The 14,871-nt window shown below is 38.7% G+C and overlaps 1 protein-coding gene across 1 annotated transcript; it reads right to left on the reverse strand.

The window, feature by feature from the left end:
- Positions 1–7,129: 7,129 nt before the first annotated feature.
- On the reverse strand, positions 7,130–14,781 carry anxa4 (annexin A4). The gene is made up of 13 exons (XM_026339274.1): positions 14,660–14,781; positions 13,320–13,369; positions 12,482–12,569; positions 11,858–11,952; positions 10,924–11,037; positions 10,103–10,193; positions 9,438–9,517; positions 9,043–9,099; positions 8,858–8,951; positions 8,449–8,544; positions 8,003–8,061; positions 7,590–7,712; positions 7,130–7,358 (listed from the first exon to the last, which is right to left on the reverse strand). Exons 2-13 carry the CDS (start codon positions 13,326–13,328, stop codon positions 7,302–7,304), a joined length of 963 nt encoding a protein of 320 aa, XP_026195059.1. The 5' UTR covers positions 13,329–13,369; positions 14,660–14,781; the 3' UTR covers positions 7,130–7,301.
- Positions 14,782–14,871: the final 90 nt, after the last annotated feature.

The raw sequence follows: 14,871 nt of genomic DNA on the forward strand, positions 1-14,871 counted from the left end.
TCAGTTTTACTGTGTCAAAGAGAAGACGCTGCTACTAAAGTGTGCAGACAATAAAAGAATGAGCATAGGAATACGTTAAGGTCAATAAAGAAACCACATGGTAACATACCTGTGTTGGTGTTTTCCGGCGTGAAGATGCGCTGTGAAGTAGTGTGAGGAGAGTGGATCTTCCTTGTGCACTTCTCCACAGTGAGTGAGCGGAAGCTGCTGCTGTATGAGAGAGAGAGGGTGAAAGAGAGAGAGAGAGCGGGAGTCGAGAAGAAAAAAACGTCTGTGGAAATGACAGTAAGCCAATAAGATGGCAGAGACCCCATACGATTAACGTCTGGGTTGGACTTGATCATGACGTTTGATCTTGAATGTATAAGTTGTCGGCCAGGACTGATAGATCTCAAGATTAAAAACAGTAACATTAATTACTGCTCTAGTCAGAGACGTGTACAGAACTCTGACTGTCTGTCTGAACTGTGTGAGCTTGTTTGCAAACCTCTATTATTTATTTGGTTGTTTTTTGACGCATCTACACGTGTATTGCCTGTAGCCTTCTGAAACAACAACAGAAATTGTGCATTATTGATTATGGATTTTAGTCATGTAAATGTTAATTGCTTGGTTTGAAAAAAACTTTGGAATATAAATGAAGAATAAGAAACATTGACAAAATAAGACACTGTTTGTCTTGTATGGAGCAGTAATTTCATAATTGCAGTCTTTCACCATGTGAACTTTGGCATTTGTGCTATTGTGCTTTCTACTAACTTAATTGCCTTTTAAGCTTGTCATGTACATAACAGGCCTCTTACAGCTAATATTCAGTACTATTCATATTTGTACCATTTATTTTGTACCATTTGACGAGAGTCTATGTATGACCACCTTGTTCTCACCAAGATGACAAAAAAAGCCTTTTTTAAAAATGTCTTCATTTAGTGCAACAAGGCTTTAAACAGGTGCTTAAAATAATTCCACTGTCCACAAACCATCTTTGCATAAAAGGTTTTAAAGTGTTGCTGTTATTCACAGTTGCATGTTCCGCGGTTCCAAATGGCAGAGGACGGTTGAGACATTTAATTTATTTTGCTGAAAATAATAACAAAATGACCTTTTCATTCTAGGTGGACGCTGAATGTTGGAAGTCAAGTTGCAGTTATGCCTCTGCCGTTGATCCTTTTTCTTTCCCACTAATTGCGATGGACTTTAAGTAAACACAAGTCAACTCTGTCATTTCAGTTTTGCAGTGAAAATAAGCTGAAATGTTCCCAGAATGTCGCAGAAAGTCACAGATGAAGCATGAACATTTGAAGGTATAGTGGGAGCCATTTTGGCTGCTTCTAAATGTAAAAGCCCAACAAAGCTTTGTGACAGTACCAAACTCTACCTGCTACTTAGAAGAGAAGGAGCTTGATCCATTCATACACACTCACGTACTGATTGTGGCTGAGCTGCGATGAAAGGGGCTTGACTGCCCACTGGGAGCAATTTGAGGTTCAGTCTCTTGCTCAAAGGCACTTTGACATGAGCCACAGCATCATTAGCCATAGTCTCCTGAGCCATGGCTATATATATAAAAACAGTCAAACAAAAATCTCCATACATACAATCCATTTGAAGGGCAGTCCTGTCACCTTTTGTACTGGCAATGTTGCAAACGTTAATGTATTCTCTTAGGGGCCAGAAGAAATCTTTCCACAGGCGAGTCATTTTCACAGGTTTAGACGACAGCAATGTAGGAAACAACATGTTCATCTGACCGTGCAAATCTTTCATCCAGAAAAGCATGCATGAGGCAGCAGAGGTCACAAAACACACAAACCAGATGGAGTTATCTGCATAAGTGGGAGTATTTGAAAAAAGGTGAAAAAATATGTTGATGTGTGACAAACATGTCACAAAGAGTTCAGTAGTCAAGGAGATAGACCACCTGCTGCTACGGGCTCACTAGACTTCACAATCAATATTCGCGTGTATTAAAACTCATTTAATGCAAGTGTGTCTCACAAGTGAGAAGCTCTTGTTACATGAACCTCAGTTCTTACATTTAATTTTCTTAAGTTTGACTTGAAATGTGTCTGAAGTAGTTGTACTTGTAGTTGTATGTCTTGGGAGTGTAAATAATAAAAATCATAGTTCTTCTTAACTCGACTTGAATTTTAATGGTCTGTTTACAGACACTGCCATCGTCACCTACATCATCTAAAATACCCACTGCAAACTGTCTGGCTCCAAAACACAGATACCATTAGCTGGTAATGAGCAGAGGCTAGTGGAGCATTTAGCAGCTTAAGAATCAGCCGTGCCCCAGGGGTTGAACAAAAGCAGAGCTAAAGAAGAGTAAATACTGGCTGCTAAGGGGCCAGAAATATGACTGCAGATCTGTATTTGCTGGATGTTTATCTGTAAGTTTCTAATTTATAATATATAGTTATTCTACAACTAGTGGTTCAGGGTGATGTAATTCAAAGACACTTTTTGGTCTGTTAGTCTGACATACAAGGGCTACATCCAAGGCGGTGTCAGATAATGTGATGGTACATCAACACCTACAAGAGCAATGTTAACTTTGCTATAGCTGATGAACTCTTGAGGTCAACATCACTGATCGTAGCAAGATGATTGGATGTATCAGAGCAATCTTTACTCCTTCTCTGTGACATGAAGATCTTGTCACTCAGCCACAATGTTTCTACAATGGCAAGCTATGCTCCCTGAAAATTCAAGGTAGTCTCACCTTGAGGAGAGGAAAACCATAAATCAACTTTTTATGTACTGTATGAGCATCACTGCCACTTTGCTACAGCTGATAGCTGTATGATGACTCACTATAACATGTGAGTATAATGCAGCATCCATTTGAGCACTACAGGAGGCTGTTTGAACCTTTTTTATACACTGCTCTACTAAGGAAACTCTGTTCCCCCTCTCCCTAATGTCTCCGGAAGGTGGAGTTTGGATAATTAGAGTGCTTATCTGTTCAACATGAACAACCCCCTCCAGGATAAAGATGTATGTGCTGTATCCCTGTAGAGAGAAAATGACACTATTATCTGGCTCACAGATAAAGGTGTTCTGCTTTTTCTTCACTACACATAAAAATTAACTCTACCATCTGGAGTCTATGAGAAGCCCAATCTCAAACCTGGACATAAGCAGACAGAGTAAGTGGCAGCTAAATCTTTGAACCAAGAATACTGAACTGTACTTCTATGGAGGAAAGACAAAAACAATCAGATCTCTATAAAGTACACAAACTCAGTACTCAATGAAAGTGCAAGTACTTACCCAGAACAATCTTCTTCTATGTTGTGATTTTTAGATGTGTTTACATAGTTTTTCCACTCAAACTGTGAGGTTTTGATGGTTGTTCTCAACAAAGACATGAAAGAACAGAATTCCTTTATTTTTATTTTAATTATTTTAGGGACATTATATTTGTGAATAGCCTTGACTTAGATGAAGATCAGCTCACATTTTATGAATGCATGTTTTATGAATTCTTGTCACTGAACATTAATCATTATATATAATATAATAAATGGGTAAACATTTTGCTAAAAACTAAACATAAACATAAACAACTAACATTTTCAAAGCAGCTCTTCATTATAAATAATATTTTCATCCTGCTGTTGCCTTTTTTATTTCATAATTTTCTACCCAGGCAGAATGTGCTGGTTTTATTTGTGTTTATTTGTATTTCAGACATCACTGTGAACAGTTCATTGGGACTGAAGGCTGTTTTATGTGTGTCAGGGCCACACTGATAGGGTCCACATGTCTAGTGGGTTGTATCAGCATTGTACTGGTTCGTCCAAGCAGCTGGCAATAGATTTTCAAACAAGCCTCTCTGTTTCATTCTCTTGCTGTCTGGTACAATATTTGTATTCAAGTTACTTGGCAGCTTCTATACATATGCAAATAGCACCAACTGAGGTTTCTACTCAATTGCATTTAGCTTCACAACAACAGCTTTGGCCTTCCCGTGTTTCTTTTTTTTCCAAGCTATTCCATATTAATGGGGGTGTTATCAGTAGATCTCTTTTTGTCAGTAAGTCAGCCAGGAACTGAACATCTGTTTGGAGGTCGACTCTTACTCTAAACTGAGAGCAAACCACTCATCAAATGGTCTGTCTGTCTGTCTTTTCCTCAATCAGAAGTTAATCTTTTCTGCTTCATTTTCACCTGTGGCACATTATCTGTGCCTACGGTGAGCAACTCACATTAAGACATCATGATAACCTGAACAGAATAAGCTACGGATGACGGGAAATTACCGTATTCTTTTATCAACAGGTGAAAACTGGATCTGAGCTGCTGACAGGAGCTCAAAGTGCTGCAATTTTAAAGAAAAACTCTTTCAAAAATAATAATTGTTAAAATGTTCTAATCCTACTGTGTTGTAAAGTCCCATCTGTTATCTCTAGCTTTCTTTGCAAATAGAAACTCCCCTTCATCTGCCCGTGTCACTGATCTGCCATTGCATTATGCAAATTTCATAATTTGGCAAAACAGAACAAGCTTTTGATTGTTTCAACTATTGTCTACAGGCGTATGCAAATCAAATGTGTTATTCAGACATGTTGTTTGTATTTACACCGAATGTTGGTGTATTCAGACACATTGTAATTTTCCCTTACGTATTCTTTAGAAACATACAAACGCAGTAGCTGAGTTGATTGTTCCTCCCCTAATTAATACACAACCATCTAGAACTAAAACAAATTACACCAACTACAAATACTAAAGGCAGGTTATAAATTGTTTTAAGGTCACTCTAGGACATTTGATTAAATTGCAGTAGTAGATCAATACAGAGGAGGAGACATAATACATCATAATATAGCATGAGGATGTGGGATGGACCCCATTTTAGATAATATAAAGCGTTATATTCATGCTTTAGACAATGTCCATCAATTACACATAATATGATTATTATTATATATCATACATTAACTGTATATACAGCTGATTATAATCATACTTGTGCATCAAAGGAGCTTAGCTTGGCTCCTGAAATGATGCTTCCAGTTTACACACTACCCAAACTGCTCCACATGGGATGCCATAAGCTCTGCGCTCCACATGCCTTGGACATCTGGAATAGAAAGACATGGATGCTGTTTATAAATATCAAGGCACGACAGTTGTGGGTCTCATCGCTGAGAATGACAAATCAGCCTACAGAGAGGATGTGAACCAATTTGGACTGGTGTGACACCAACAACGAGTCCCTGAATGTCGACAAAACTAAGGAGGTCACAAAGGAAACATGCAGCTTATACCCTGCTCTACATCTACTCGCTAATTACTCAACCTTACTAAATTCTTTGGTATACTCATTGGAGACAAGCTGACATGGACAATCATCTCTGGCCAAAGAAACCCAGGAGCAACTGCACTTTATGCAGTAGATTTGGTGCCTCTGATCAAAAGGATGCAGTGGTCAGGGTGGCAGAGAAGAAAATAAAAACACTGCAGGAACAGAGCCACCAATATCATCGAAGGCACCACCCCTCAACCTTTCAGCAAAGACACCACAGTACACAAGCCTGACAGATTCTGCACCAGCTTCATTCACCAGGCTCAATCAGACTCAAACATACATACAACCACACACACAATGAATGTAACTGTGCAATATACCTGCTTATACACATGTACACACACAGAGACTAAATAAAAAAAATGTGCAAACTACCTGTTAGTACTGTATATACTATATGCACTGTACCCCTCCACTCAAAATACAGTATTCTGTATTCTATGTTCTGGTTTTTAGATGTGTTGTGCTTGTGTTTGTTTCTTTTATGGGATCTACAGTTGATTTTATATTGTCTTAGGAGGTAGGAGTAAACACAATTTCACTCTGCTAGCCACCTCCCATATGTATAGATGTGGATGACAATCAAAGCTAAGCTGTAGTCTTTAGGTACTCTGTTTTCTGTATTGTATGTTAATGACCTTAGGTCTTCCTGAGCTTCTTTCAAAGTTACCACCTACATATTTCAGCAGCCAGAAGAATTCAGTTTAGAGTATACATTAGGATGCATTATATGCTTTTGCTTTGCTTATTATTTTTTGTTACCATGGTAATATTTGCAATATTGTGTTCAATCACCTAGAAAAAGCCCTTAAAGCTATGTTCAGTACTAACTTGAGTTATAGATTTTTCTTGTTCTTGTTTGTTTTATCTTTTGTTGTTTATTGAACATAAAATAAGGTACATAGTCTTACAGAAAATAAAGAAACAACGAAACAAATGTAACATTAAGACAATACCTCAGCCTTTCTTAGGCCTTTATCAACTTCCCACCTTCCTACCATAAAACCCAGATGGCCATAGAAAGAGGCAAGATCTGAGAGAAAGACAGAAATGGAGTTGTTTGGTTGTATAATAAAGTGATCAGAATGTTCTGTTTTCTGTGTACACCACACAGATTGTGTGAAAAGCCTGCAGGGATGTTTGCTGTAAAGCCTAAATTGATTGATATATTACAGTCTGCTTACAGCAAGTCAGGGTCAATAAAGATGAGCCAGGCACGTACCGCACAAATTCAGCTGATGTAGTCTAAAGACAGTGGAACTTGCTATTCACCTAGAATCATGTGATTTCTGTATGGAGTTCTGCAGATGCATTTTGTGTACCTCACAAACATCACAACCTTTCACAAACATAAAAGATGAAGAAGATCAATTCACCTCTATTCCTGAAGACAAACTTTATAGGCAGTAATTCTGGTTCCACCAAGTGGTCACCTTGAGAACAACCACATTATTTCACATGCTTATTGCTTTGAGATGCAACTATAAGCTTGTAAGAGCTATAGGACCCCCTCTTTAACTTGATTAGAGCCCCACTTTACTGCCTCTTAAACAAAGCCAACCTCCTACTAATGTAATTGAGTCAAATGATGCAGGACTGACTCAACAAATTAGGAAACGCTGCCAATTAAACAAATGGGCTTCACTGACTGGACAGTGATGTAAATGTTTAGCTGTAACAAGACTGGGTGATGGAGGCCAATAACATTAAACTTTTAGGTTTTTAAAGATGTGAGAAGCATGTATCTGCTACTCTAATACTATTAATCCTTTACAAAGAATCAATAAAGAAACACACAGACGCGTGTAAAAGGTCACTGGTCTTTGGTTTAATTGATATTGAAAACAGCCAAACAAGACACTCTGGTCAATTAGTGAAATGTGACGGCCATGAAGAAGAAAAGGTAAAACAGATTAAAGTCATCAACAGAGGAAAGCTCATAATGAAGACATAACTGGATGTTGTTTGGTTGCTTCTTTTACTCGCCTCCACACAGCACCAGCAGGATTTTGCGGTAGTCACCAGATGTGTCTCCCTGTACAACGAGAGAAAGATCTGTGAGCTTTCCATGGACTGTGTGGGATTACGGCAGTCAGTCTTATATACATGACAATGATAAATAAATACTGTGATACATTTATTTCGATTTATTTAGAAGACGTTAGAAATAAAACTAGAAATTAAGCAATCACGAAAAAACTATTAGAATTATATCACAACTGATACAGTACCTCCCAAACCCCCCCCCTAAATTTAAGTGCCTCACCTTGATGAAGGAGTGCAGGGACTTGCCATACATCTTCAGGAACTGAGCCTTAATGTCCAACATGTCAATCTCAGCCCTGGCAACCATTATTCTGATCAGGACACTATCTGTGGTGCCAAGCCCCTGACAAGCGAGAGAAACTGTGTTTAGCGTATAAACAATGATAACATCAGTGTGATATATGACATGACATAAGGAATAATAAACCTACTACATAATTATGATCAAAACAGAAAATAGCACTGCTATCACAAGGACACAGAAATACAACAGACATAGTTTGTACTGAATACGTAGACAAGAAAAGAAAACATTTCACGATTTCTCTTGGATCACAATAAAAAAAATTAAAAAACTATACAATTTAATGTGTAATAGTTAAATATTACCATTACACACACACAACGTATTACCTTCATTGACTTGTATAATCGCTCAGCGAAAAATGCCGGCTTGCTTCTTATGCACTTCACTGCAAAGCAAAAACAAATCCCAAAACTTCAGAGGCAGCATGTTTACAACACGAAGACAAAGGCATCAGGTGCACAGAGCACAAATCCTGAAACCTCTGTGTTTTTAAAAGTCACTTCTTTCTTTCTTTTCTTTCAATTGGGTTATTGTTTTTTACTATAGGATTTGATTGCTGTGTATTGTGAGTACTGTCTTTAGTGAGTACTAAAACCTTCCTACAGACCATTTGGTAAGCCAGCTGCAAGTGCTGCACTCTATGGTGTTGTGGATTCAAGTTTTTTCCCTGTCTGTGCTCATTTAAACTAGCACATAATTAGTTTTAATTACAGAGGTGAATGCCTGTAAACATACATCTGTTTGCAAGAACTATGTTACAAAAGAGACAGACCTATGGCCAGGAAGACATCCTCCAGACAACCAGACATCTCCCTCTTAATGCTGTCCTCAATGTCTCGTCCAGAAATCTTCTTGTACTCCTCGAACACTAAGGTAAGAAAATAATAAGAGTAGTGAGGAAGAACAATGCAGTTAGGTTCATCAAAATGTCCTGCTGTGTTAGTAATTAAAGAAAAAGAACCCACCTGACTTAATTGTGATTTCTCATTTATTCACACTGATACATAGACACAGATAATGGTAATGCAGCATAGAGTAAGTGTTTCTCCTAAAACTGCCCAAAGGGGTCAGTAAAGTGTCTTCTAAATGATTTGTTTGCTTTAAGTTAAAGGGAGTATAATCATATTAGGCAACACTAATAAATACAAGGATGTTAACTCTGAAGTGCAAACAGTACAGACCTCGCAGCAGATGGTTTCGGTTCCTCACACAAAGGACTGTGAGAAATTTCACCTCGTCGGTGCCCCATCGAGCCTCACCGGCCTCATAGATTTCCTACAATCAGACATAAAAAAAAAATAAATAAATCACATAATCCGAATCTTCAGTTGAGTACACTCTTGCATCGGCAGAGCTGAACATTTACCTTGGCATCTTGAACAGCCAGGGCTTCATCCACCTTGTCGCTTTCATCCCTGCCAGCCTGCAACACACAAGGCACAGCGTCAATAGGTGCAGAGTTGCTAACCAGTGTTTTTATGATGTAGAAGTAGCAACAGTTTCCTCTTCCCTAAGCCGTTTTACACATTAAGTTTCTATTACAACACAAATTGACTATTAAAAAATATCTTATAAAGTAAAAATTAAAAGCTGACATTTTAAATAACCATTTTAGATTATATCTGACATCTGTTGATCGTGGCCACTATTCAATTTGCTGATCCCTGTTCACCACAACACAAAAACCAACAGGTAGATTTAATGTTGTGGCTGATTATGTACCAAATCTTGGTCCAGGCTTGCAGGTCAGTGTGTGCTTACCGTTAGTAAAGAGACCAAAACCCTCCGAAACATTCCAGATGTGTCTCCAGACACAGCGTCTTCCAGGTCTTTTTCATATTCTGTCATGAAAAAGTAAAAACTCATAGAATGCAAAGTTTGGGCAACAAGCTGACACATACACCACTTAGTGTACTACATGGCCATGGCTAAGACACTGGTCTGCTTTAACATCAGCATGTGAAACATAAAACCAATATTGACTCTCCTCTAGCTTGTTTTAAGTTTTCTGATTATTTCAGGTTTTAAAGACATTGTAAAAAATAATGAGATATGAAAATCAAACGTTTACTGCTAAATACAGTTTAACTCGTGTTGTTTATGTTGTTCCAACTATGTTTATACAAAATGAGTACATGTATGTGTACAAGTACTACACAAGTATGTGTACATGTCATTGCAAGCACAGAAGAACAAATAAGCAAACAATACACTGCCACATAGAGAGCTGCAATGTCTTTTATGAATAGTTTATGTCATCCTTAGTTTTCTAATAATGGATGCCATTGGATCTCCAAACAAAGCACAGAGGTTTAGTGACTGGTACAATATATCAGATATCATACACAGCCCACAGGCCCAGACAGACGAGCAGATACACCATGACCCAGTGTCAGAAATTCTATGCACAGAAGTGACTCATTTACCTTTCTTGTAGACGTCACGAATGACTTTAATTTCAGCGTTTGACCTTGAGGCGAGAATATCGATGAGACAAGCCTCTTCTGTTCCAGCACCCTGCGAGAAATAAAGAGACACAGCAATAATGTGAAGTTCATGAATCAAGGAAAAAAGCAGCTTAAATAATAAGGCTGGCAACATTTTCATTCATTCATTTAGTCCATTATTGTCAGCAAATGTCTGACGATAAAATAAATGTGTTACATCTCTCAATACTTCCTGGTTTCCCCAGCCTCTCTGTGTCTCTACATCCCCACATACATGTACTGAAGATGCAAGTCCCTCCGAAAATTGTCTGCCTTTAGCTTCGATTACGACACACATTCATCGTGACATCTTTTTGATAAGCTTCTGCAATGTCTCAACATTTATTCCCGTCCTGAGCTCCATTAATTGATGATGGGAGAGTCGAACCGCTGCACAAAGTCTTCACCGGCACATCCCAAATGTTCTCAATGGGTTTTGGGTCTGGACTGGAAACTATGTGTCATGCTCCCTAAACCACTCTTTCACAATTTGAGACCGATAAATCCTGGCATTGTCATCTTGGAATATGTTTGTGCCATCAGGGAAGAAACTGCATCAGTTAGGGTGCAGTTTCTTCAATGCAGTAATTATTTAAGGGGAGGCTCTTATCTTTGCTTAGTTAAGTTCCTGTATTTTCAGATGTCAATTAATACACAGCAGAGCAGTGTGCAGGTCCTTCCGTTGGATTATGAGATTTTATGACAAAAATACATTGAAAATATCATTAAACCTTTTTAGACTTGACATGTAGGAAACTGACCTTCATTGCACTTCTCAGCTCATAAGCATCATACACCGGTGGCAGCATCAGCAGACCTAGAACAACACACCTGAAGTTCCCACTCAGCTCTGAGGACAGATCATCAGCCAGGTCCTGCAGGGAGGGTTGGGTGATAGAAAATTAAATATTATATAAATGAATGAAACAGAATGCACATCTACAGTGTGGAGCTCCACAATCACTAATTTCTCTCAGTATGTTCAGGTTTTGTTGAGCCAGCGTGGACATGAAACATGACACACAGTCCAGCAGCAGGACTTGCAAATCCACCAGAGGGTGTGGTTTCTGGACCCAGTTTTCGTGAACAGAGGAGAACTTCAACACAGTTCACATGTGTGACCACATGTGGGCGTCACCGTGTGCAAAATGACTCACTCTTTCTGCCTGCATGGACTGTGAGGAAAATTTTTTGCTTTCTCTGCCGTTTCCACAGTGGAACCTTTCGATAACGTTATTGACCTGTTGCCGGGCACTGCATCATGAGCTGGTCATTAACTCATAAAGTCAATACAATAAACATGCCACGCTTCCCCTTTAGGTAATCCGCACCATCCTGAAACAAAGAAACTTTCAGTGGGCAACAGAACTGTGGGGGTTTAGTGTATGTTTGTTTAGACATGGGAACATTTCCCTTCCCTACAAATTACAAGGCCCTTTCTGTCTTGGTCTGTTATAGGTGGTAATCATATGTCATTTATTGTTAATATTTAACTAGCACATTATCAGTTTTATATTAGCACAATAAAACCCCACCTAAAATGAAAAATGATTTAAGGGGACACCATGGAAAAAGAAGCTAAGAGATTGAATGTCCACTGCTGCAGCCGAAAGCCTTCACCTTATTTATGACAAAACTCAGTTTTTAAGTCACGAGATCTCTCTTTCTTTAATCACGGCTCATTTAAACTCTCACCTTTCCAACAGTTTGTTTGTACGCCTCTTTAATGCGCTGCCTCTGGGCATTAGTACGATGTGCTAGGACCTCGATGATTGTTGCCTCGTTGGTGCCTGAAAGAAATATCACGATATCAAATATCCCAACCTCGACTGCTATGGATGTTAGAATTCTATAATTGTAAGAATTACATCTTTCTGTTCTCAATTTAATAGAAACATCTTGGACATAGAGTCAGGCACAGCGAGCTCCAAGATAATCCTAACAGAAAACTGTTTGTCGACATCTGCATAGAAACCACCTGTTTGCATCTGTTGAGTCTAAACGAGAGTCAGGGGAAGATGATTATACTAACAAACACTAACAGCATTAACGTGCTGTGTCCCATAAAAGTATTAGTTTACTACAACTTCTGCTAAATTTTCAACCAAGTCAAGATCCTTATCAGGAGTACATTGTTATTAACGTGTAAAAGTCGGGCAAAGTATGAAGTTGCACACAGCAGAATAGCAAATGTCAAGCTGCCATGGCAACAAGAGGAAGACAAGAACTGTTTGACTATCATGGAGAGCTGTGCTTAATGACATGGTCAAATACATCTTTAGCTAGTGATGGTTTCTGGACGACAGCTGGATCACTCACCAGCTCCCTTCATGGCCTCTCTGAGCTTCTGGGTGTCGGCCTCGGCATTGAAGCCTGCCGCCTCAGTCACTGTTCCACGGTTTCCAATCTGGTCATAAGTCATTTTAAATAAATAACATAATAATAACATTAAACAGTCAAACATGGACAAAATCTTTAGTTATTGTTATTTTGATCTTCTCAAATTTTTTTGCTTAATGTCAAAAGCTTTCTGGGCTTCCTATGACAAGGCAATCGCTTAATAATAACATCTACATTACCAGAATCCAATGCAAATATTTATATATACAGTTTATTTGTCTATTCATGTGAAAGAAACTTTCATTTCATCCTTTCAAATGCAGCTGAAAACAACAACTGCAAAATCTATTTTAAGGATTTAACTGTGAACCTTTGCACAACTATTTGGAACTTACTTCCACAAGTTGGGCAATTTGGAAAAAGAACAAACACAGATTATGAATTTTTACATTAATTAACAGGGAAAACTACTGACTGCAACAAACATGGTGAGAAGCACAAAGAAACACAAACTTAAAAGTGATATTGATTTAAAGACACATACTACAATATGTGTCTGTCAACTATAAAATAAACATCACATCATTTGTAATAGCATTGGGTTATCACGGTAGTACTTTCACATTACATCTAATTCTACAAAAAGTGAAAATAAATCTATTATTCAAATGGTTTAATTATTCAAATCTATTAAAATCCAAGCACAGTTCAACTGACAGACTCTCTACAGAGGAGGCAAATAAATGTAAATGTTGTGCATACATGATCTGATTTTACTATGCACAATTAGAACAGAGAGGATATGGGAGAGACTCACCGCAGCCATCGTCGGAGGAGTGTGGTTTTCCCAACTGGAGATGAAGGAAGCTACAACAGAACAAAGAATATCAATTGCACCATGACCTGTGGCAGCGGGTTGAACGATTAGCAAATGATCTCAGTTTTGTTTGTGACCCTCATTAACCTCTGATCAATATTGTATGCAGTTCATCATCTCGGAGAGGGTTTCTGTCACACACTTTTGATCACGGGCACTCTTGTGTCTCGTGTGTGCGCTGGCGCCCCAGGAGCTAATCCCATTAAGCTATAGTGTTTGTTTGGACACACCTGTAATTACTCCACTGAGAGAACAGGTAGTGGGATTTCACTCCAGTTTCTCTTCCTGTAGGGAATCAACTTACTGTACCCACTGATACAGTTACAGTTATATCTTAGATCTGTCGGAATCTAATTAAAAGTTAGTTGAAAACATACCGACACTACCCATTTGGTTTCCAAGTCATACTATAGTGCTGCTGGAAATGTCTGTCCAAAGCCCAGATGTCAATGAGCAGGGCATCCTTTTATTAATAGTCAGGCAAAATTACATTTTCTGTTGCGGAAAAAAAAAAATAACAGGAGGGGCATTTGCAAACCAAACATAGGGTAGTGCCCTGAGGTCTCTGTGTAGGGTCCTGCCACACCTAAGTAGTTAATGTAAATACGGGTTACAGAACTTGGACTAGGCATAGGCTACAAGGTTTATGGATCACAGGCGAACAACAACATAAAGTGGATCTTGTTGCAGATACACAAGGCGTGCAAATGCAAAACAATCATCTCATCAACAAACAAATAACCTTCAAATCCCTGGGTAAATAACTCCACTGTCACATGTGAGTAAATGTGTCCATCGTGTGTTTCAATGGATCATTTACATCAACCTGTCCAACTTTCTGAAATGTTCCTGTCCAAGTCAAATTGTATTGTGCTCATGGTTTCAGCTTTCATTCTTCCAAATTGTTTGAATTACAAACACACAACGTCAATGAATTCACTAGAGATTATGAAATAGTGGCTGAGGGGCGTTAAACTAAGTCCGAACAAACAAACTTTACACTACATTTACAGTTCTTGCTGCAGCTGGAATACGATTCTCCAAACAGCGCTGACCTGGAATATAATGTTCTGCAGACCTGAGCTGCGATAATCAACTACAAATTGAAAGAAATAACTTGAAGCGATTCAGGAAGTATAATGCAGTTAATTTGGCAGAATCTGCCGGACACACCCTGCAGACAGAGACCAACTGGGTCTGAGCACAGCTCTGTCAAAATAAGCGGCGCAAAACATCAACACAAACAAACACGAGTGACCACAAACGTAACTTCACCTCACCTGTCCTGAAGACTTTAGTCTGCCTGAAACACAACAGGAAGGTAGAGAGTCACCCGGAAAGTGAAGCTCATAACTAGGAGGCTCTCGCTCCTCCCATGATGATAGACAGGAGCCTCCTTTCGTACATAATGCTGCATTCAATGGACGTGGGTACATCCAAACTATCATGCATCCTTATTCATCACATATATTTTATTTAACATTTTACATTC

Source organism: Anabas testudineus, chromosome 22 (assembly GCF_900324465.2).
Source record: "Anabas testudineus chromosome 22, fAnaTes1.2, whole genome shotgun sequence".
In the NCBI taxonomy this organism is placed as follows: Eukaryota; Metazoa; Chordata; class Actinopteri; order Anabantiformes; family Anabantidae; genus Anabas; species Anabas testudineus.

Excerpts from the sequence above, each read along its gene's own strand:
- anxa4 (XM_026339274.1), bottom strand. Across the intron at positions 11,038-11,857 it reads ACAAACAAACTGTTGGAAAG|GACCTGGCTGATGATCTGTC; the intron begins GTGAGAGTTTAA and ends CCCTCCCTGCAG. Across the intron at positions 7,713-8,002 it reads GATTATACAAGTCAATGAAG|GGGCTTGGCACCACAGATAG; the intron begins GTAATACGTTGT and ends CTCGCTTGTCAG.